At 39.7% G+C, this 25,238-nt stretch overlaps 1 protein-coding gene across 3 annotated transcripts in view; it reads left to right on the forward strand.

Moving 5' to 3' along the window:
• Positions 1–25,238, forward strand: part of USP6NL (USP6 N-terminal like) — a 188,810-nt gene that overhangs the window by 114,357 nt on the left and 49,215 nt on the right. For 2 of the 3 annotated variants that reach the window (XM_024734174.1, XM_024734175.1), the window contains exons 3-5: positions 10,709–10,776; positions 13,265–13,347; positions 21,906–21,945. In XM_024734174.1, the coding sequence (XP_024589942.1) occupies positions 10,709–10,776; positions 13,265–13,347; positions 21,906–21,945 (191 nt within the window). Of the gene's footprint in view, positions 1–5,722; positions 5,873–10,708; positions 10,777–13,264; positions 13,348–21,905; positions 21,946–25,238 lie in introns of all 3 variants that reach the window. The other variant, XM_024734173.1, reaches the window with a different exon arrangement.

The following is a 25,238-nucleotide window of genomic DNA, read 5'->3' on the forward strand; positions in this document are numbered from 1 at the left end:
GCCAAGCCCATCCCCATCTCCTCTGCTCCCGAGAGAGGAGTGAAGGAAGAGTGGGAGGGAGTTGGGAGTGTTTCTCTAGCTGAAGGCCCTTCACTTGAGCTTGAAGCATGATGGGGGCACACGGAGCTGAGTGAGCTGGAGCTTCCAGTAAAGGAAGTGAGACAGTGATGGTCTGTGAGTAGGTTGGGGAGCTGGAAAAAGAGGAAGTGTGAGGTTGGAACACAGACGTAACAAACAAATCTCTGGTTTCTTTCATCTTCCAGTAGCCACATAGTACATACATACACTTATTGATGCATGTATTCATTCATTCCTTAATGGATATGAAGGTCTTGCAAATAATCAGAAGTGCTCATCAGAAATAGATTGTGACTTCTCATGTCTGAGTCCTAATAATATTTCAAATGCTACCTTGAAATAGACTTAAAAAAAAAAAACAGAATAAAATGTATAAGAAAGGTAAGAATCTTTAGCAGAAGCATATATTTTCTTTTTTCTTTTGCAGTAAAGCTGTATCTGGAAAATAGCTTATAAATCTAATTTTTAAAATAAGTTGATATATTGTGTTTACCTGGTTGAATAATTCACATTAGTAACTAATTTTGAGTAATTTTTCAAAAGAAATACTTAGTGAGCAACTACTGTGTGCCGGGCACTGTGATGGATATGAGAGATACCAAGATGAATGAGATACTGTCTTTTGTTCGTGGAGATTACAGTTTAATAGAAGTGACATGGAAGTAAGTATATTCAGTAAATTGTTGTGGGTAACAGATGGTAAATACAGTAGATCTAAAGGCCAGTTCTACCAGTAACCAATTCTACCTTTATGGCAATGGGCATTGGTAAGGTGGATCCTCTAGTAGGTCTGTAGTCATGATTAAATTTTAGGGGAAAAAATTATCCTGTTATAATGAGTCCTTGTCAGTAATTGTAGGACTTTAAATTTATTTTGTTTCTCATCTTTCTAGAATTCAGGAAGCAAGTAATAGAAGCCTTCCCTGGAATTGTTGTTAAAATTATGATTTAAAATATTTTATTAGTTTTAGAAATATTAAATATCTACCTGATGCTGGGTGCTCCATGTTTAAAATATTGGAGATGTGTCCTATTCTTACAGGTCTTAAAATATATATGCCTACAAACAAAACAACGTACAGACAACCTACCAATTATAAAATGTTAATCTTTTTATTTGTAGAAGCAAGAGAAGGGCCTAGAGAATTGAGAGGACTCTATGAAAGGGAGGTGGCGATGGCAGTTGGGAAACTGTTGGAAGAGAACTCATTTGAGCAGTAGATGACAAACGTGCTAACACGAGGACTTTGCTTTATCTCTCGTCAACCCCATCACTCTCCTTGCTTGAAAGTTGGGCTTCTATATAAGAATTTGTTTGAAGAAATGTGTTCTGCAAACTGAATGAAAAATTTTAAAATGAAAACATGATATAATAGAAAATGCTGATATCATGCTACTAATGAGATAATAGAAATATTTTGAATGGAAAGGTATAAATCATATTTACACTGACAGTTAAGAGCTAAAATTGAAGAGCACTTAGGCTTATTGTTTGAACACTTTTGTTGTATCAGACAGTGCTTATTACCAGAGGAGTATGAAGATGTATGTGGAAGCTTGTGTGGCTCTTTCGAAGTGGAAAGTGGGGCATTTCTGAGGACTTTTGGGTTTATGGCATTGGTTCTTTCCTGTATTTAACTTTCAGCCTTTGGCTGTCCCTTCCTTGATCATGATTAGTTACACTATTTTTATAATCGCAGCTGTGATCAGAATCTTGTTGTTATGTTGTTTCCAAGTTAACATGGAAAGAGGGGAGGAAGCCAAATGATTTTTCTGAGATTACTACTCTAGTGGGGGAAGGAAGAAGGAGAGAAATGGGTTTTTGAGGTTGTACATTTTCGATACGACACTTGTTTAAGGTGGAGTTAACTGAGCTGTGAGAGGTGGAGGTGGGACTGTGCTGGAGGGCGCAGGAGCATGGATTAGGGTAAAAGGGACCGGAGATTTGGGATCAGTGCTCACAGGACCACCAGGTGGAGCTTTTGGCTAAGGATGTGAAGCTCTCCCGGGATGCTACCCAGTAATAAACTTTGTTGCGGGGAGAGTAGGTATACGTCACTTTTAAGTGTCCGTATTGAATTTTATCTCTCACAGAATAACTAGTTAAAATAAGTGGTATTTCAGGTTCTCTTGTGACTGGTGTGCCTTCCTTTATTTTGTTTTTAGTTGTGTTTTGATGTTGATCTGTTTAACTCGGCTCATTTCTCCTCTGAGCATTCCCTTCAGCCTTGGATCTAGAGCATGGCAAAATAAATGCTGACGTTTTTAGCAATGGTGCCTTTTAAGATTTTATCATTAGAAGAATCTTTATAATTGGTGTATCTTAGTCCATAGTATTCTACGAAAGCGATCACAAATAACTGAAACATTGTTTAGGCACCATCGTTACTTAGGGCCTCTTGGTTGAAAGCTGAGATGGAATTAAAGAACTCAGATTATAGACATGGGTAATTCACTCAGATCATTTCAGGAGAAAGAAGGCATTTGCTTTGTGTACATGCATTGAGCAGGAGAGGAGAGCCAGCAACTGCAGCAGCAGCTCAGAGGCGGGCTAGACTCTCTTTTTTTTTTTTTTTAGGCTAAAAGGTCTCTCTGATGGTGACTCTGCTTTGCTCTGCGTATTGGGTACCGTTTTCCTCTCTGAAGCATCTTTTTCTCAGCTTACTGGTAGTTTCTGCTTCCTCTTTTTTTTCCGCTTGCCTTTGGTTACAGTAACCTGTTAAGCTCTTTACCTCATAATGTTTCACCTTTAACTCTCATTACAAATTGACTCTCTAGTTTATCCTAGTTCGAATTCCTAAGAGAGGACTAGTTGAATAAATTATGTTCGTGCATTGGGAAATTTTACAGCTGTAAAAAAGGTTGAGGTAGATCCACTGATATATTGGACCCAGCCTGAACTATGCGTCTGGTGACATCACACTGGTACCTTGGTAAGTGGCTGCCACAGTAGGAATATTCGCAGCATAGAAATTGGCAGGTGCCACAAACCAGGGCTCACAGCCTAAACTTCTTCCTTGCAGGAACTGGTTGCTAAGCCTTTATTGGTGTTGATATGCATAAGCTCGAAGATGTACTGTTAAGCAAAAAAGAGTAAGATCTAGAATTATTTATAGAATGGTTCTAGTTTTTAAATAGAAAAGGGACATTTAAATATATGTGTATGTGCATACATACATGCAGATTCTTGTATAGTGTGGAGAATAGTTTTGGGAGATAACGGTGGCTGCTTCTAGGAAGGGGGGACTTAGGTTTGGAGTGGGGTGTGTGGAAGTGTGCAGATCAGAGTTCAATTTTAGACGCTTTGTATATAGTTGATTATGAACATTAAAAGCCAATAAAATCCTTATATAATCACAGTGTCAGTAGTCAATATAATTTACTTCAATCTCAAACATTATGATGAAGTATGTAGGAAGGAAATATAATCCTTATGTTGAAAGTGTCAAGGTCAGATGAATTCACTTTTCCCACATGTATCAAATTCATAGCCATGCCCCTTAGTACATTGCTTCATATTTGACCATGACTTTTATCACTCTCTGCTTTGTTTGTTCTGAATTTTCTAATAGTCTTCTTATCCTCTTTTTGGTGTCTTTCATATGTAAGCTTTCACTGTATCGCTAATAATATCTGTGATCTACATGTTGCCTAGAATCCACTTTCTTCTTGAAGACACCTTGTATTCCCTATTCTAATGCAGGGTGGTCACTCTCTAGGCAACTACACAGTTAGCTTCCTGAGATTGCATGGATCCTGTGTCTACCCCTTTTTTTGATTCTGTTAAAAATTATTCTGACACTTATTAAAACAGTAAAGAAATCCCTATAAATAAGAGATTTATAGTCAGTCAGTCAAGCGAGGGCCTTGGTGGATAGAAAATTACTCAGAGGAGACTTCAAGGATGGAATTCTTGCTAAACCAACTTAACAGGATTTTTGGTAGAGGCAGGCCAGTGTTACCAGATATCAAGGGTGGGGGATGAGGAATCTGACCAGATATCAAGAGCAAAGAGATGTCAAGGGTTGGGGGACTCTCACTGAACTGACTTAGCAGGATTTTTGCTACAGCTGGGCTAGGCAGGCTAAAACAGGACTCAAGGCCTAGTAAAGAAGATGGTTAAAAGTTTGGACAAGGAGAGAGTCTTTGTCAAAGAAACATTGTTTAGGCAGTAAACTCTGAATCATTGTATTAGTTTCCTCTTGCTGCTGTAACGAACTATGACAGACTTGGTGGCTTAAAACAACAAGATTGATTCTCTTACTGTGCTGGAGGCCAGAAGTCTGAAATCAGTTCCACTGGGCTGAAGTCAGCAGTGCTGATTCCTTCTGGAGCCACTAGGGGAGAATGGGCATCCTTGCCTTTCTGAGCTTCTGGAGGCCACCTCCTTTCCTTGGCTCATGGCCCCTTCTTTCCTCACATCACTCCAGCCTCTTGCCTTCATCCTCACACCTACTTCCTCCTCTGACCTTCTTGGCTGCCTTTCATAAGATTCCTGTGATTGCGTTGTGCCCACCTTCACGATCCAGGGTCACCTTCCCACCTCAAGATCCTTACTTAATTACATCCGCAAATTCCTTTTGCCATATTAGGTACATCCACAAGTTCCAGAGATTAGGATGTGGACATATTTTGGGGAGTCATTCTTCAGCTCACCCCACCTTGTAATATCTGTAAACGTTTTTACTTTTTCCTCATACCGAATCAGTTGTTTAGCTTGGTATAGAATTCCAAGCTCATGATCATTTTTTTTTTTTCTCAGAACTTTGAAAATAAGTGCTTCATTACCTTCTAGTTGATAAGAAATTTGATGCCAGTCTGATTCTTATTCCTTGTTTATGATTTGAACTTTTTCCCTCTCTCTAAGCTTCTGACATCTTTAACTGTATTGAATGTTACACCTGGCTTAAGCTGAGTGTAAACGTAATTCACTAGTGTCCAGTTAAGTGTAATTAATGTTCATAATCATGCCTCTAAGGTGGCTGTCACTTTTGCAAAGTACTTTCCATATTGTAGGTCCCAACCCTTTAAAAAAAAAAAAAAAAAACAGTGAAGGGAAGAAGGAAAGAATAAATAGGACATTTCACAGTGCCACCCTGCAAGTAAGCTATGCGTTTTGTTTCATGAAACATTTATTTCACTTGTATATGTGTGGTGTGTTAAATATTTCCAAAACCCTCCAGAATTTAGTATGCATTTGCTTAGTGTCTGAAACAGGGGCTGAAGCTTTCACATTAAAAAGTATCATTAAAATTAAGTTATAAAATGTACTCGAGAAGAGTATTCCTACTTAGCTTTAGTTTAATGTTTTAAATACAACTTTTCTTTATTGCTCCAAGACAAGTTTTATTAAAAGTAATAAGAATGTGGCTAATTTTGAAGTGCAAGATTAAGGCATATTCAAAGCCCCTGTTTGTTACTAGATGGAATGCTGGGTGTAGGCTGGTATGGTTCATACTTGGGATCTAGCCTGAAAGGCATGTTTTTACCCTCAACAAACATCATCTTTGTTTGAATATCTGTAGTGCGTGTAACCACAGCAAGGTCTTTTTTTCCCCCTTAGAATATATCTCAGACCTTTTCTTTCTTGTGCCTGTTTCACAAATAGTTTAAAGTAGAGCTGCCTTCCGCTTTTCTGTTTCAGTTTGTTGCAGAATGTGTGAGGGACCACCTAACACTCTTGGTGTGCTTGCAAACTATAAAGCAGTAATGGAATCTTGGAAGAGATAAGTTTACTCTATGAGGACTGAAGCTGTTGTTAATTCCCAAAGCCAGACTGGTTATCTAACAAAGGGTAAAGTACTTTTTAAATTGAAATATATATTTATTTACATTCATCTGTTAAAATGTATACTAGGAAAAATGGTCTGTCAATTTTGTTTCATTGAATTTAAAATTTAGTAACTTTGAATGAATTGTTCATTACAATTTGGGGCTAACTTAGTGATACTAAGTTACAATCCAGGTGGATGCTTGATTCTTTAAAGTTTTTATGTTTAAATGGAATTAGAGGTCTTCTTAAAATGCTCTAGTTGTCGTTTTCTTCCGTTCGTTTGTGCCCAGAGATGTTTTCTGTATACTTGAGTATTTAATCCAAATGCCTTTCTATCCTTACTGCTTAAAATGTGCCTCTTGTACTTTGAAACATTGTTACATTAGATGTAAAGTCAGTTAAGATAATTTGATTTAATTTGGCTTGAATACTGTGATATTTGAATACTGTGTTTGATAATGACAAGTGCCCAGGAACACAGCCTGGAAGTCAGTGCACACTTGCATAGACACAGACAGCTGCCGATACCTTCTGTGGTCAGTGTTTATAGGGCAAACTCTTTGTTCTGCAGTGGAATTTCTAAATAAGCAATCAGAACAAAACCAAAGGGAGTATTCTACTATAATTCTTAATAAACTTCTCAACTGTAGATCAGACAGTATGAAATATAATTTAACTATAGTGAATTCTGCATAAGGACACTACTTCTTACTGGAAAGATGCTTGCTTCACAATGCAGATTATTAAATAATGTCTCTAAACTTGGTGTTGGGAAAGATTGGCATTTCTATTTAGTCTCTTCAAAGAAGCAGGTTTGGCTATATTTTATAAAATTAGTTTGACTTTAACTCTGTTCTCTTTTACATTCATTAACATTACAAAATTTTCTCCGCATCAGGAAATACAAGGATAAGAACTTTCTAAAGGAATTTAAAGATTAGTACTGACTTGATTTGGAGTCAACTATTCTAATCATGTTAATCATTTTATTCCCATAAAATTAGGTACAGTTTCATCCAATTCCAGTACAACCCGTATTACTTGGCTAGGTCTCCTTTCTGGAAATCTCTAGATTGGAGACGACCCATGTAAAGCGTTGTAGCTTACAGTTTGCCACAATGATGTTTTCTTGGGATACTTTGCATCTTCACTTCCGAACTCTATACTTTTTCCAGTTCTTGCCTTTACACTTTTAAACTTCTCATTGTTAAGTTGGAAATATAGTTGAGACTCCTAGGACTAGTAGCAGGAATAAAGGACTAGTATAAAATACTTCAAAGAAAGCACTCATTTATTGGATTTGGCCTAATCACCATAGAAATTCATGCTTAGCTGTTCTGGTAATGGAATAGAATTTACTAAGGAGCCAAGTTTCCTAGTTTGAGTTTAATTTCTGTTAATTTGCTTTCCCTACCCTTTTGTAGAAGTGTAATGTGTTAAAGCTGGGTAACAGGAGAGGGAAAAAGGAATTGATGAAGGTTCGTACGTCTAAAATAGGATAATAAATATGTGTATAATTGAGTTGAGTATCCCAGACTTCTGATTGTATAAGTTAACTGTGAAAATCTGAACAACTAACCTGTATTTTTGTTATTTTATTGAACCATTTGTTATTTATTCACATTTCCCTCAAAGGATAGTATATTGACACTTCGTAGTCTGAGAAAAGCAGTGGCATAAACATTTTTTTCCCAAATGAGCTTTAAGAAATTCACAAATTCCATTCTGCTATTTTTACTATTATAAACAACCTTGTGCTTGTTTGATTATCTCATTATCATAAATTCCTAGAGGTGGAATTATTGGGTAAAGGAGATACCTGTTTTTAAGATTTTTAAAAACTTTTATTTTTTTCTTTACTTTAGAAAACTTTTCTTGTCTTTTGTCCTTAATACTATTTAACATATGGACAGCACTTTGCTATTATGTGGGTATTTATTGGACTATAGTCTCTTCCTATTAAGGTTTTTTTCTTTTTCATATTTATTTATTTATTTGGTTGTGCCGGGTCTTAAGTTGCGGCAGGCAGGCTCCTTAGTTGCAGCTCGTGGGCTCTTTAGTCGCAGCTCGCTGGCTCCTTAGTTGCGGCAGGCAGCCTCCTTAGTTGTGGCGTGCAAACTCCTAGTTGCAGCATGCATGTGGGATCTAGTTCCCTGACCAGAGATTGAACCTGGGCCCCCTACATTGGGAGTGCAGAGACTTAACCACTGTGCCAACCAGGGAAGGCCCTGTTTTTAAGATTTTTGATACATATTATCAAGTTGCTTTCCAGAAAGATTTTATACATTTGTAAGTCTACCCACAGCATAAGTAATGGCAGATTTCCCCACACTATATCAAGATTGAGTAATATCAATGCATTTCTTGGTCAGTGTGAGATAGGTGCAAAGTGGTATTTTATTTATTTATTTATTTTTATTTTTAGCTGTGTTGGGTCTTCGTCGCTGCGTGCGGGCTTTTTCTAGTTGCGGCGAGGGGGCTACTCTTCGTTGTGGTGGCTACTCTTGTTGTGGAGCACGGGCTTTAGGTGCACGGGCTTTAGGTACACGGGCTTTATTAGTTGTGCCACACGGGCTCAGTAGTTGTGGTGCATGGGCTTAGTTGCTCCACAGCATGTGGGATCTTCCTGGACCAGGGATCAAACCCATGTCCCCTGCACTGGCAGGTGGATTCTTAACCACTGTGCCACCAGGGAAGTCCCTTTATTTTATTTTATTTTATTTATTTTTTACATCTTTATTGGAGTATAATTGCTTTACAATGTTCTGTTAGTTTCTGCTGTATAACAAAGTGAATCAGCTATATGCATACATATATCCCCATATCCCCTCCCTCTTGCGTCTCCCTCCCACCCTCCCTATCCCACCTGTCTAGGTGATCACAGAGCACCTAGCTGATCTCCCTGTGCTATGCAGCTGCTTCCCACTAGCTATCTGTTTTACATTTGGTAGTGTATCTATGTCCATGCCACTCTCTCACTTCGTCCCAGCTTACCCTTCCTCCTCCCCATGTCCTCAAGTCCATTCTCTACGTCTGCGTCTTTATTCCTGTCCTGCCTCTAGGTTCATGAGAAACTTTTTTTTTTTTAGATTCCATAGTTAGCGTATGGTATTTGTTTTTCTCTTTCTGACTTACTTCACTCTGTATGACAGACTCTAGGTCCATCCCCCTCCAAAGTGGTATTTTAAAATTTGTATTTCCTTAGTTTCTGATGACTTGAGTTTTTTTCCCCCATGTCTTGGCTTTTAAAATTAGCTTTTATTTTTATCAGAGCTGTACTTGGTGTAAAGATTCAGCAGCCTGTAAAACTTATTTTGAAAAATAAGCTGACTTCCACACCCCTCCCTCCAGGCTGCCCACCCCAAAGAAGTAATCACTCTCCACTCCCAGCTGGTTCATTATCCGTTTACTTGCAAAGCGCTAGATACCATGCCTATATTGCCGCTTCCTGTTCTGCAGATTTAGTCATTATCTCATGGTTTCCTGCTTTGGAGGGTGAGGATTTGGTTTTCTTCCCTGCACTCACTCAACCTCTTACATACACACACGCATCCCTTCAACTCTCGGGACTTGACTTCTTTAATCAACTCCCTGTTTTTAACCCCACCGTCACCTCTTCTCTGGAACCTCCATTTGCTGGGCCACTGAGGGCAAGGATTTAAAGAATCCCTATATTGTCGTTTTAGTGGGGTTTTAGGAGGAATGGATATAAAAGTGTGTGTTCCATCTGCCATCTTTAACTGGACATCCTTTTTCGTGTCTTTAGTGATCTTTTTAATAAAGTAGTGGTTAAAATTATGGACTGTGGAGTCAATACTGTCTGGATTTGAATCTATCTTTGCTGTTTACTAGCTTTGTGACCTTAGACAAGTTGGTTAAAATCTCTAAACCTCATTTTTTTTCCATCTGTGTAATAGAATTAATACAGTGAAGTGCCGTTGTGAGAATTAAGTGTGATAAGGCATGTAAAGTGCTTTCCCGCAGTATCGGATGCTGGCAGTATCTTATTATCTGCCGGGCACTCTGTGCGGAACACAGAGTTGTCACTGCTGTTGTTACTCCTGTGAATTTCTTGCATATGACCTTTGCCCAGTTTCCACTGGAATGCTTGTCTTTCTTTTTGACCAGAGGTGCCTTTTATACAGTCTGTCATTGATCTTTTATTTTTATTTATGGTAGTTGGGGTGTGTAATCATATCCACACTATTTCATGTTTTGACCTTTACTTGTTACCAGACTTAATGATTTTGAAAGATAACCTGGTGGTAATAAGAAAGAAAACTTTATTTGTGGTTGTATTGTGGTAAAAAACTGGAGATTATAATAGTAGTTGGGGCAGTTGATAAGGGAGACCTGAGAGGCTAAATGAAGAAATGATTGTATTCATCACGTCAGAGGAATATTTTTTTTAACTCCTGAAGTCTATCTTGCACTGATTTATTTTGCGAGCAAATTACCTAAAATTTTAAAAGCCTTCTTGAATGCCCTTCTCATCATCTACCCAAGTGGATTTCATCTGAAAACTTAGAGCTGTCAGTTCCAGTTTCTACTTTAATATTTATTTCTATGAAACTAGATCCAAAATTAACTCTTGAGGGATAAGATTTACCATATCCCCTAAGTTAATGCTGTGTTAACCAATTTGCTTTCTTTGAGTATGGTATTGTAATATTGAAATGGTAGATGCGTTGATATTTCAAAGTTATAATTACAGATACCTTATTCGATTTTGCTGGTTTGTCATTTTAGGCAGCATTGATTTACTGTTTTATTTTCATTTGTTTTATCTTAGTTTTATAATTAATTAACTTTATAAATCTTTAAATAACAGTTCATTGAAATTTGATCTCTCCACAGATTCAAACCAGGATGTAGCAATCAAACTTGCCCAGGAGCGAGCTGAAATAGTTGCTAAATATGACAGAGTAAGTATTCATATTTACTCTTTGAGTAATTTTTATTTACAGAAGTATAAACAGAAATGGAGTTCCTTTTTGGAGAGCTTAAATTACAGCAGCAGTTTGTTTACTTCCCGTGACTGTTGAAGTCATCTTATTTCTCTAACTTCATCTCCGTATTTTTTCTTCCTCCTTCCCTGTGCTTTAGCCACTCTGGTCACTTGTTATTCTTCCAACACTTCTTCCAGGCTTGCTCCTGCCTCAGGGCCTTTGCACTGGCTATTTCTTCTTCCTGGAACACTTGTATCCTGGATACCTTCATGCCCTATTGCCTCCTCTTTTTCTTTGCCCAGATGCTACCTCTTAGTGAAATCTTCTCTGACCACACTGTTTAAAAAATACACCCCTCCACCCCCTGGCGCTCTCTATCCCCTTTCTCTTCTTTACTTTTCACCATAGCATTTAAAGTATCAGCATACTTTATATTATACTTTGTTGTCTGCTCTCCCTCCTAGAATGTAAACTCTCCGAGGGTAAGAATTTCTTTTGTTTGATTTGCTCTTGTATCCTAAATACCTACAATAGTTCTGGCTCATACTAGGTATTCAATAAATATTTTAATATATTAGTATATGGAATTGGATACCCATTTTATTTATAATGGATACGTGATGTTAAAAATTGAACATGGATCTGAAAATTTGAATTTATACATGACGTATAATCTCCATTAGCATTTTATCCTTAAGTTAATTATGGAATCTATTTTTTTTTTTTTTTTTTTTTAGGCAGACTCTCAACCACTGTGCCACCAGGGAAGCCCTGGAATCTCATTTTTGATGCCCTAGAAAATCACAGTTGTTGACGATTTACATATATCCTTATTATTACCTTAGCTCTTGAGATCTACAATGAGTTGTAGCCATGATTTATAAATGTCATGTTTTATATTTATATCACTTGGATGTAATTTCGTATCTGTTATTTTTGATTACTTATGAGAATAACAGGAACATGAAATTATAGAAGGCCATCTGGACTGTGCCCTGCTTCCAGGGAGGCATACAGGCAGAGCTCATCTGAACAATCATGTTCCCAGAGTTTCTTTTTAAGTTGGTTGTTTGGAACATCAGACACCGTTTCCCATTATTATGATTAGGTTTTAACGTAGTCCGTGAAAAACCCAATTAATTTATTTAACTGCTTAACTAATTTAAAACCAACAGAACCATCGTTTGTTCATGCTCACATGCATTTTTTTTTTCATGCCGTTAACACTTAGTGACCAGGCCAAGTCTCATGCTAGGCCTTGGGGTTTCACTGTACAAACGTGAGTTACAAGGGGTCCCTGCCTGCAAGATGCTCACGGCCTACTCAGAAAACACATGAACAGGCAGTTACCAAACATCCACGAGACAGTCGGGTACTAAGTGTGAAACGTGAGGGATTAGTGTCGACTCTTGCCCTGGGGCTCCTGCTCTAATCAGTGCTGCTTCGCAGCTCAGGAGGGGAGTGTGACGGGCAGTGGGCTGAGGATGGAGCTCTGGGCACACGGACACTTGTTGGGGGCAGCCCATGAGGAAGCTGTCACAGAAGAGTAGGGGAGGGACAGGAGAACCAAGAGACGATGGTGTCATGAGGCTGGGCAGCACTGACAAGCACAGTGGAAAAGTCCACTCGGTGAGGAAACCAGAGTAGTGTCCACGGGATCTGACGGTGGGAGGCCGGTTTTGACCTTGGCAAGGATAGTATCAGGGCCAGTAGAGCTGGGAGTGAAGAGGAAGAGAGGCAAAGTAGGTAGCCTACTCTTCTGAGAAGTTAGGATGAAAAAGCAAGACATACTTTCTTCTAAGATGTTTTCACTCTAAAACCTTCAAGTTTGGCTATTCATTCTTTTTTTTAAAAATAAATTTATTTATTTATTTTTGGCTACGTTGGGGCTTCATTGCTGCGTGCGGGCTTTCTCTAGTTGCGGCGAGCGGGGGCTACTCTTCGTTGCGGTGCGTGGGCTTCTCATTGTGGTGGCTTTTCTTGCTGTGGAGCACGGGCTCTAGGAGAGTGGGCTTAAGTAGTAGTGGCATGCGGGCTTAGCAGTTGTGTCTCGCGGGCTCTAGAGCACAGGCTCAGTAGTTGTGGCGCATGCAGCATGTGGGATCTTCCCGGACCAGGGCCCGAACCCATGTCTCCTGCATTGGCAGGCGGATTCTTAACCACTGCACCACCAGGGAAGCCCTGACGGTTCATTCTTGAGTGGCTTCTTGTCCTCCGTTGCTCCCTCTTTCCCAGTCTGTTTCTCACAGGAACCCAGCTCTGATCACGGCTTAATGTCTTCCAAAGTTTGTATCAAAGAAATAGTGATTATTGCCCAAAAATTTTTTTAAGTTAATTAGGGTCGATAATGCCTCAGTTCCAGCTCTTATTTTTAGCAAAAAATAAGTCTTATTTTTTGTTCTTTTTAAGAAATTATTCAGTTTTATATATTCCTAATAACACCCTTCTTTGTCCCCTATTATAGGGACGAGAAGGTGCAGAGATTGAACCTTGGGAAGATGCTGATTACCTTGTTTACAAAGTCACGGATAGATTTGGCTTCTTACAGTAAGTTGCATAGTTTGAAAGCTAACTTTTAAAATTATGTTTCTGTGGTCTCCTATTTCGTTGATTTTCTTTATTTTTAATAGCATTGCTCTGAATAAGATTCCAGGATTGATCCTGCAACATACTTTTTTTATTAAATTCCTGGCATTTTTAACCTCTGTGATTGAAATTGAACTATAGTTAAAAATACAGTCTTTAATATTCATTGTGTTTTAGGAAGAACATTAAGTGCAGTGAATGAGTTATATTAATAATTTAGCAGAATTAAGTGGAAATCAATAACAACTTGTATTTCAAAAATAATGATAAAACATTTTATTTTATATAAATGCATTTTAAAAATAATTAGCAGTTAGAACTTTAGTATCGTGCAGCCTGAAAATGAGCAATGAAAAGAAATGCCACTGATCTTCCTTATGGTGGGAAATGTATTTGTGTTATTGCTTCTGAAAATTAATTCCATTTTTCCTGAGTATGTTACGTAAGGAGTCGAGAGAGGCCTAGAGCACTATAAAGTAAAGTAGTTAAAGTGGTTTTGACTCTTAAAAGCATCCTGAAATGATGTGAATTTGCCTGTTTGGTTCTGGCTTTGTTTAGTAAGATTCCCATGGGCTGGAGACTTTTCTGCATCTTCGTAGTTTGTGTGGTTCCATACAATTTAGTGATTAACCTACTACTTATTCACACTTATCCTTTCCCAGTCTCATTTATTATAAAGAGGAAGAAGCCAGGGATTTTTATTTTATGATACATGATTAAATTTTGAAGGAGGAATACAATTTCTTAGGGAGTTCATAGCAGTAACTTTATAGTACTCAGACCTTCTTTTTCCTTTCTGTTCAGTTTTCTTGCATTTAGAAAGTATTTTGTTGTATCTTGTTTTTCTCAGGGTGACGCAAGTGAACAGAAACAGTTCTGAGAGTTAGAATGTATGCTCTTCTTCTGGCTTTGCTGGTTTCAGTTAACTATTTCACGCCTTATCTGTGAAACAGAAATCATTAATTGCTCTACATACTTAGGGGTACTTGAAGCTTTGAAGAAATAAAATGATAGAATATACTACATACAGGTCTAGACAAACGTAAGGTGTCATTATGCTACCTAATGATATCAGCATATCCGAAATGTTCTCCTGCCTAGTTCTAATTAGAAGACTTTGAATTTCAGCAGACCAACAGAGCAGTGTGTAACTGTGATGAAAATACTGTCCCTAAGGGAAATCCCCACTTTGGCTTTTTTTTTTTTTTTTTTTTTTTAAGTAAATCAAACTTGGCCACAAATGTGACAGGAAATGATTTTACATTTGTGTGGGTTAATGTGCAGATCTGAGGTATGTGAATGCTGTTTGGAAGGACACTTTGAGCATTTAGCACTGTCAAGATCAGTGGGTCCCAAAATCTCCTGCACATTAGAATTAGTTGGAAAATGTTTGTTTGTTTGTTTAAATAGATAGCTGGGTTGTATCCCAGATTCTGATTCAGAAGGTAGGATACAACTCAGCTGATTTTGACCTCCCCAAGTGTTTGTGATGGGCGTGAACCACTACAAAGGATGTTATCATAAAATGGTCTAATATAGGACAAAATATGTATGAAAAATCCGTGCATTCCGGAAGGGTCTAGGAATTAGCTAAATTCTCTTTTCTCATTGCTTGAAACAACTAGCTTCTGGCCCAAGAGCCTAGCCTGTGTCTACAATCTAAAAATCACACTCAGTTACTCTATGTGTCTTTTTACCTCTGTGCTGAGGTCCATTTGGCTCTGGTGGGAAAAAAAGCCAGTCAGTGATTTACCTTAATAATATTAGCTAATATTTATTGAGCGCTTACTGTGTGCCAGGCACTGTTCTAAGCTCTTAACATGGATTATTCCTCTCAAAACTTCTTTGGGATAGGTACTCTTTTTGTCTTTTTTTAGATGAAACTGAAGCACAAAGAGATCAAGCAACTTGCCCAGGTTGCGCTCGCAGTAAGATTGGGGAACTGACCGTGGCAGCCTCAGGGCAGAGCCTGAGTTCTGACCTTCTGCATTCTATTGCCTCTGTGGTTTTAATAAGAGAAACATCGAAGATGCCTAGAAAGAAAATTAAAGGGGGAAAGAAGAGTGCCTAAGGAGAGGGATCTGTTTGAAATGATCCCACTGGTGAGCTCACCGTCTTTGAAAACGAAGCCCAACCAGTCCTCCTACTGCCCCCCTCAATTTTGTATTAACTCCATGGTGCAATCCTAAAGCAGGCAGCACGAACAAAAGTAATGAGGCATAGAAATGGGCTTTAGTGTGGCGTTAGGCTTTACCGAATTTCACCAAACGCGTTGATTTTTGTTACAGTGCTTCATTCCAGGGAGACACTTTCTCCCAAGGTTGCTGCTGGGTGTTTTTGTGCTATTGAATAAAGTCACCTGGCCTAGGCATTTAGACGTCGCTCCCTGTCTAAATGCACCTTGATCAAGAGCGTTTCTTTCTGCTGTCTTAGTTCTTTGTAATTTCTGATTGGTTCTGTGATAAACATGCGTTTTAAGTGTCAAGGTCAATAAAATGGTACAAAGTAACTTTGCAGCCTTCTCTGAAGGCTGCTGACTTCATATCTAATTGCAGTTTTTGTAACTTAAATTACTTGTTATGATATGTGGAGAAGGATGACAGTAATTAACAAATACAGTATAGGACTAACTTGGTTTTATAATAGATTTCACAATAAATATAAAAACTGTTGCCAAACCAGCCTGGCGTGATGCTGGAACAGGGTCGTCTTTGTTTAGTACGCAGAAATGGGGAGCTGTCCCTAGCTGCCTGCCTGTGATGGACTTGTATCTGGAGAATGGAGAAATCGAGCTTATTTAAGAACTTAGAGAACTTTCAGTATTTGAACTTTCAACACTTTTTTCAAAAATAGTCACTGTCAGTCTGCTCGACAAAGAATGCTTGGTATTTGGATAATCATAGATAATGCTTTTAGGCCACAAGTTATTAATAGAAGAATTAGAAGGAAATTGTTTCAAAAATAAAGATAAAATTAATACCAAGCTTCAGATTTTCAACTACTTATCACAATGTGTATATTTATAAAATTTAGCACATTGTCTGTAGTTTAATGTGACTATATAAATATTTGTAAGCCAGAATAATGGTGTTTTTGTTTTTAAAGAATATCTGTTTTAATGACGAGGCCTTGAGAACTCTTTCTACCCATCCAATAATTTTGACTAGAGTAAATCTAAACTTAGGCAAAATCTGCTACAAAATCAGAAATAAAATTTAGTCAGTATATTGAATAACTGATTTTCACAAGTTAACTTTTATGTTTCCAAATGAAAGTTTATCTCATAGTTACAGAAATACTCCATTTGAGCTATTGAGAAATTACAAGCACATACACTCTAATTAGTAATTCTTTTAAGCTTAATAGCAGATAAAAGAAAATAGATCCAGGTAAGGTCCCTGTGTTTCCAGTGATGACTATGTTGTTGTTTTTACTTCGTGTATTTCTACAAGGTGTAGCTTCTTGCTATCAGCTTGGTGTTTTCTTTAAGCAGTCTCTAGGTGCCTCTTTCCATTAGACGACAAACCTTCGTTTTCTAAAGCAGGGGTAGGAAAACATTTTCTGTAAAGAGGCAGATACTAAATACTTTTTGGCTTTGTGGACCATATGGTTTTTCTTACAGCTATTCAACTCTACCATGGTAGCCTGAAAACAACCATAGACAATATATAAATGAGCATGGTGGTGTTCCAGAAAAACTTCATTTACAGAAACAGGCCGATGGCCAGATTTCATTCAGGGGCTGTAGTTTGCTGATCTAAAGGAACACTGCAGTCACCCAGATTCTGGTCTTCCCTTTCTTCTACTTGGAGGATATTTAGGTGTCACGGTAGGAATGCATACATGAATGCAGGCATGCATTCATCCTTCCCTTCATACGTTCATTCAGCAACATCAGTACACTCCTGCAGCATGCCAGCCATGGTGCCTGAGGCTGCCACAGTGTTTTACGTGTGTATGTATACATTGTGTATAGCTCTTGATAAGGCATGTTCCCTGTTTTCTCTTTGGAAGGCTGTGAAAGAGTGTATGCCAACACAGAGACTAGAAGAGGAAAAGTTCTTTGGAGATCAGTGTTGAGCACATAGCAGATTTTGTATGAAAGATTTTAGAAATGGAGCAATAATGCAAGAAAATTCATGAATGGATCACATTCTATCTATGAGGTCTTAAGACTTTATAAAATTCAACATCCATTCAGGATAAAAACTCATAACAAAATGAGTATGGAGTGAATGTACCTCAACATAATACAGGCTACATGACAAGCTTGCAGCTAACATCATATTCAATGATGAAAAACTGAAAGCTTTTCCTCTAAGATGAGGAACAAGACAAGGGTCCCCACTCTCACCACTTTTATTGAACATAATATTGCAAGTCCTGGCCAGAGCAATTAGGCAAGAAAAAGAAATAAAACACATCTAAATTGGAAGGAAAGAAGTAAAACCAGCTCCATTTGCAGATGATATGTCTGTCTATATAGTCTCTGAAGACTCCACTAAATGTTGGAACTAATAAACAGATGCAGTAAAGTTGTAGGATATACAATCGGCATACAAAAACCAGTTGTATGTCTATACCCTGGTAACAAACTATCAGAAAGAAATTAAGAAAAGTCTCATTTACAATTGTATCCAAAAGAGTAAAATACCTAGGAATCTCAAGTTAACCAAGGAGATGAAAGACCTGTACACTGAAAACGGTAAGACATTGATGAAATATAAGTAGACACAAATAAATGGAAGGATATTCCATGCTCATGGATTGGAAGAATTAATATTGTTAAAATGGCCATACTGCCCAAAGCAATCTACAGATTTAATGCAGTTTTCATCAAAATTCCAGTGGCATGTTTCCCAGAAATAGAACAGTCAATTATAAAATTTGTGTGGAACCACAGAAGCCCCAGAATAGCCACAGCAATCTGGAGAAAGAAGAACAAAGCTGGAGACATCATGCTTCCTGATTTCAAACTCTATTACAAGTTACAGTAATCAAAACAGTATGGTACTGACATGAAAACAGACACGTAGATCTGTTAGAGTCCATGCATATGTGGTCAGTTAATTTATAACAAAGGAACCAAGAATATACAAAGGGGAAAGGACAGTCTCTTCAGTAAATGGTGTTGGGAAGACTGGACAGCTACATGCAAAAGAATGAAATTGGACCACTATGTTATACAATACCCAAAAATCAACTCAAAATGGATTAAAGACTTGAACATAAGACCTGAAACCATGAAACTCCTAGAAGAAAAAGTAGGTGGTAACCTCCTTGTCATTGGTCTTGGTGATGATTTTTTGGATTTGACACCAAAAGCAAAGCCAACAAAAGTAAAAACAAACACAAGCAAACAACAAGTGGGACTACATCAAGCTAAAAAGTTTCTGCATAGCCAAGGAAACCATGAAGAAAATGAAAAGGCAGCCTACTGAATGGGAGAAAAGATTTGCAAATCATATATCTGATAAGGCAGGGGTCCCCAGCCCCCAGTCTGTGGACCGGTACCAGTCTGTGGCCTGTTAGTAACTGGGCCACACAGCAGGAGATGAGTGGCAGGCGAGTGAGCAAAGCTTCATCTGCTGCTCCCCGTCGCTCGCATTACCACCTGAACCAATCCCCCCACCACCGTCCGTGAAAAATTGTCTTTGACGAAACCAGTACCTGGTGCCAAAAAGGTTGAGGACCACTGTGATAAGGGATTAATATCCAAAATATACAAAGAACTTATACAACTCTAGCCAAACAAACCCTCCAAACAATCCAATAAAAAAATGGGCAGGGGCTTCCCTGGTGGCGCAGTGGTTGAGAGTCCGCCTGCCGATGCAGGGGACACGGGTTCGTGCCCCCATCTGGGAGGATCCCACATGCCGCGGAGCGGCTGGGCCCGTGAGCCATGGTCGCTGAGAAAAAAATGGGCAGAGGATCTGAATAGGTATTTTTTTAAAGAAGATGGCCAACAGGTACATGAAAATGTGTTCAGCATCACTAATCATCAGGCAAATGCAAAACAAAAGCACAGTGAGATATCACCTTGTTCCCGTTAGAATGAATATCATCAAAAAGACAAGAAATAACACGTTTTGCAAGGATGTGGAGAAAAGGGGACTCTTGTACACTGTTGGTGGGAACATAAATTGGTATAGCCACTATGGAAAATAGTATGGAGGTTCCTCATAAAATCAAAAATAGAGCTACTGTCTGATCTAGCAGTTTCACTTGTGGGTGTGTATCTGAAGGAAATGAAAGCACTAACTCAAAAAGGTATCTGTACCCACCATGTTCATCGCAGCATTATTCTCAATAGCCAAGACATGAAACAGCCTGAGCATCCATCAGCGGATGAACGGATATGTGGTGAATATATTCAGGGGAATATTATTCAGCCATACAAAAGAAGGAAATGCTGCCATCAGTAACAACATGGGTGGACCTTAAAGGCATTATACTAAGTGAAATAAGTCAGGGAAAGACAAATGCTGTGTGATGTCACTTATGTGTGAAATGTAAAAAAAGGAAAACCCAAGCTCATACATACAGAGAACACACTGGTGGTCGCCAGAGGCGGGGGTAGGACCTGCCTGGCGCAGACCATGTAGCCTGAGCAGATGATTCGCACCATTCCACAGATGTGTGCAGAACTTGGTTCTGATTCAGTGTTGAGAACAGGCACAGTTAGGTCTGTTAGTCTTGTTTAGTGAATAGGACACTGAAGAGCTTGTCCTCTGGTGGCAGCCAGAGTCGGCACTTCATTTGCAGTTCGGAATGTTCAGTGTTCAGTGTTAGGTCAGGATCTGCTCAAATCAGCTGCACAGAAGGTTGCTCTTACCCAGGGCAGCCCAGCCCACTCACCCCAGAAATGCCATTGTTGGTGCACACAGAGGTTGCCAGATGTTCTTATTCTTTCAAGATGTCCTTGCTGACCTCATCACCTAGCAAGTACATTCCAGTAGTGTTGACAGGCCTTCTTCTGCCAGTAAATGAAGAATGGATGGGTGCCGTTCATGCATCACTGGTAATTCATGCATTACTAGTAATCAGGATTACAAATCAGCAGGGAAAGTTAGACTAGGAGCCTAACAAAAGCTATTAAAAAAAAAAAAGGTGAATAGACACTTCAAAAAAAAAAACTTATATTTAATCCTTAGATATTCTTTTTCTTGAGAATTGGTTTCTTAGCCTGTTTTTCATATACTCTTGCACAATCTGAAGATAGATACTTATCTAAGTTTGAGCCCACTGGGTTAGGTAGTGCTGTACATCTCTGTATTAGGATAAGTGATGGTGTCTGAGTGAAAATGTTAGTTTTCTTATCTGTGAAATGAGGGGGTTGGACTATCTCTCTGAGATCTCTTTTGGCTCTTACACCTTTTGGTCAGTTTCATTGCTGTAGCTTCACGCTTCACCTAAGGACTCTCCAGAGCAGCAAAAGAGTGCTTTTGAAAACGTTGGACTCTTGAATACTAACATATTGTACTCTTAAAAGTGTTATTATCTGGTGTCAATAGAAACTAAGGGAAGAATATGGATAGTTCTTGTCAAAACATCAGTACTACTGATAGAGCAACTCAAAGTACATAGCACTGTTTACAGATAGTACATGGTTTTCATATTACTGACAATTAATTCAAGAGTCTCAGAATGTTTTATATTGCAGGTGGTATCACAAAATTACTGTATCAGAGAAATTGATTTGATCTTTTATTATATTTACACTTTTAAAAATTATTCCCATTGAAGTTTTGACAAATGAAGCTTTCCTTATTTACAGAATAAAAATTGAAGTTTTCTTTTTAATTCATAAATCCATGGGAGGCAGTTTTATTTCCTTATACTAATTTTTTTGAACAATCATTTGTTACAGGCTGTAGTTGAAGACAGAAAGTGGAGGTGATGGTCTAGGGTAGAGGTTGGCAAACTATGGCCTATCGGCCAAATCCAGCTCACCACCTATTTTTGTAAACGTTTCATGGGAACAAAACCACACTCTATTTACATGCTGTCAGTATCTGCTTTCACAGTACGACATCAAAGTTGAGTATTATGAAAAACACTGTGGGGCCCACAAAGCCTAAAATATTTACAATTCAATATTTACCTTTGCAGGAAAAGGTTGTTGACTCCTGGACTAGAGCAGTGTTGTCCAGTAGAACTTTGTGCAGTGTGCAGGTGTTCTCACTGTATCTGCACTGTTCAGTATGGTAGCTGAACCACGGCTAATGAGGCTCATAACTGAAATTCTAATTTTATTTCATTTTAATTTACATTTAAAATTAAACAGCCACCTGTGACAGGAGAGGACTGGATTGGACAGAGTGTGTCTAGAGATTTGAAGACAGGGGACGTGGTTACAGAATAGCTCAGTTTTATGTTAAATTCGGTGGAATGGAAGCTTACGTAGCTCTTGAGATGATAAATACGTGGTTGTACATCATGTTTACCTACAGGTTTATAATTTTTTAAAAGTTTGCTCTGGTTTCAGCTATTTCACATCCACTGTTTTTCCTCTGCAGCGAAGAGGAGCTCCCATATCATAATGCAGCTATGGAACGGGTAAGTCCAGCTCTGCGTTTGTTTACAGTTACCGGGGGATTACATTCATCAGAGGAATAAAACCTGCCACCTTTGTGATTGTGAGTGACGTGTTATATGTCAGTGCTGTAGTCATCGTTAGAATTTGACCCTCATGTTTCTTACTGTAAGAAAGTAATTAAATTAATGGTGAAATAATTTTAGATTTTATGGAACTTCTGATAGGTACTTGGAAAAAAGGAGAGGTAGGCGTTAGCAGAGAGTGCATTGTGCACGGGTAGTTCTCCATCGAGGATGCCTCAGGACTCGGGCCTGGTGAGAGCACAGAGCTTGGGAGCAGTGAGAGCCTGGGCCCCTAAGGTGTACAAGTTTCACGGGTGCCTCTAAAGCCGTGGTCCAGACCAGCAGCTCTTTGGAACATAACTGTGCCGTGAGCTTTTAATCACATTTTCCACAGACAACAACAAAAAGAGTTTGCTGTAGTCAGATAAGTACATGTGCATTTTAAAGACTTAGAAGTCTTACGTATAGTAAACTCATCAGTTTTTTTGTAACTCAGTGGTTCCCCTTTCTTCTTTGCACTTGGCTGGGGAGCTGACTCCATAGCTGGGTGTGCATGAGAACCAGCGACTGAATGTTTAAGGTTGCTCAGAGCCTCCCTCCCCCTCTCCATTGTTTTATGTACCTAAAAATGAATTGTAGAATTTATGATTTGAGAGGGAGGCTATTGATCGGGGGGATTATTCTCAGTTTGTTTATGTTTGATGGGGGAAGGAGGCTGGGTTTCAGACAATGGAGGTAAAATTGGAATTGGAATTTGAAAAATATTTTATAAAATCTTTCTAAAATAAAAAATTTCCTGAAAATTAGAACTGTAGCATAACTCTGGATAAAAAGTGCCATTTTACATATACCGTGTAGAGAGCCCTATAGGTACTTCCTGCGGTTAAATTCTCTTGTGACTGCCTGATTCTGTGTCATAACCTTGATGTTTGGGCAAAGAAATTTCTTTCTCTTAACAAAGCTCTATTACTGCTTAGCAACTATATATCAAGCACGGGTCTAGAATCGAGGCCATAGCCTGGAACATCAGGATCAAATACGGCATAGTTTCTGCTCTGAGAGGCTGGCTGTTCATCCAGTGACTAGAGGCAGGTCAGGTGAGACAGTAGTGGGAAATGATAGTGGCTTTCAGGGGCATGGTGTGTGCAGCGTGCCCTGGCAGTGGTGCTGGTGGAGAAGGCGGGCCCCTGCAGCCCAGGGATGCAGGAGAAGGAAGTGACGGCGCTTTCTACCAGTTCTGCCCCTGGTGAACTTCTACCAGACCACTTGGAAGTGGTCACACAGGGATTTGCTTGTGTCCACGTTCTGGCCATTCTCTCTCTGTTAGTGCCCTGACTTGGATAATCCGTGGACCCTCTGGATCCCACAACTGTTATGTCTTCATTCCCTCTCTTCCCAGCTCAGCTCTGCCACAGGCTGGGACCGCCCCCTCCCCTCTCCTGCCCACTTCTCCTGGACTGAACTTTGTGCCTCTGCAGCACCTGCACCTGAGCGGCTCAGTGCAACTGGGAAAAGACTCCCAACTGGGATGACTGGTTTTACTTTACATCCATGATCACAAAGCTCAGCTGGATGTTTATGCTGCCTGGACATCATACCGCTTCCTCCTAGTGAATTTCTGCTCCCATTTTAACTAGTGCAGCTTCCTATTCCCTCTCAAACCTCCAGTACCTCTTTCTCTGGCCTTGCCCAGCCGATGTGCTTGCTTCGTGTTTCTTATCTCTGCACTGTCACACCACGTAGTCAGTTCCCAGTGACCCACCCGCGCGTGTGATTGGTTGCTTAGCCTCACTCTCACACGTTCCCACTTCTTGGCCTTCAGATCCCCCTACTCTCCACATATTCTTCTTTCCTCACTGGCTGCTCTTTCTCCATTTCCTCCACTTGTTCCTTCTCGTCTCATGACTTTATCCTGAGCCCATGGCTCAGGCCTGGAACTTCTCTTTCCTGTCTGGATCTCCTCTTCGGTCATCTCATCTAGTCTCTTGGCTTTAAACGCCAGCCCGCAGACTGTGTGTGCATTTCAGTGTCCAGACTTAGTGTCTGGCTTACTCCGTACACTCAGATGTCTTAAAAACGTCCAAACTGGGGTTTCTGTTATTCTCTTCAAATCCATCTGTGAACAAGTTTCCCATCTCAACCAGTGGGAGCGCCACCCTTCCAGGTTTCAGTCTAAAAACTTCTGAGTTGTGTTTGACCATCCCCACACCTCATGTGTCAGCTCGGCCTTCTGCTGCCTGGTCTGCTGGAACCTCTCTTCTGGGGCTTCCAATTCCTTTCTTCTGCTAGTGTCCGCTGTCTGTTCACCACAAGAGCCGGAATGATCCTGTTAAAATAAGAGATAGCGTGTCACTCTTGATGGGAACATCCTGCCTGCTCTCCAGCTTATCCACAGTAAAAGGGAAGGTCCTTAGAATGATCTCAGAACCCCGTGTGACTGGTTTCCGTGAGTCTCTCCTCTCCTGCTCCCATCTCTTGCTCACCCACCGGCCTCCTCAGTGTTCCCTGACCAGCCCGCCATGTTCCCTCTTTCAGGCTTTTGCCTGGCTTCCTCCTCTCCTGGGGAGCCCCTCCTCCTACCCCCAAGAGCTACAGGGCGCGGTCCCTCATCTCCTCCAGGTATTTACTGTATGACGCCACCTTCGGAATAAGACCCTCCCTGGCATCTCAGATCTTACGTTGGGAACTCCCTCCCCCCTGCATGTCAACTATCCCCCTCCGTCCTTTGTTTCTCTCTTTAGTACTCACACTGTTTCACTTACTCAGTATTTTACTTATATCTTTATTTTGTCTGTTTCCTCACTAGGATGTAATCTCTAGGAGAGGGGGGGGGGTTTCATCTGCTTTGTTCACTGTTGTATCCCCAGAACCTAGAGCAGGGCACATAGTACGTGCTTAATAAATGGTGGCTGAGTGAACGACCAGGTGAACATAAAGACTGTGTTGTGTCATTAGACAGGTGAATTTAAAGGTTGGCGGAGCTTGTCCTTTCAAATGTTGACAGTGTGCTTTATTTGAGAAATGAGGAGAGAAGAGTTGGAAGGTACCTTATCCATATTTGGCAGAATAAAAATCTGGCAACCCACTGTTGACTTTTCTCTCCAATGCCACCTCTCTTCCCCTTTCAAAACGAATTCCTGGTCCAGAAAATTCAGACATGTGGGAACCAGTAGCGTAGATGATTCAAGAAATGTGACAGTGGGGCTTCCTTGGTGGCGCAGTGGTTGGGAGGCCGCCTGCCGATGCAGGGG

The sequence above is a fragment of the Neophocaena asiaeorientalis genome, unplaced genomic scaffold, assembly GCF_003031525.2.
Source record: "Neophocaena asiaeorientalis asiaeorientalis breed wild unplaced genomic scaffold, Neophocaena_asiaeorientalis_V1.1 scaffold120, whole genome shotgun sequence".
NCBI lineage: Eukaryota > Metazoa > Chordata > Mammalia > Artiodactyla > Phocoenidae > Neophocaena > Neophocaena asiaeorientalis.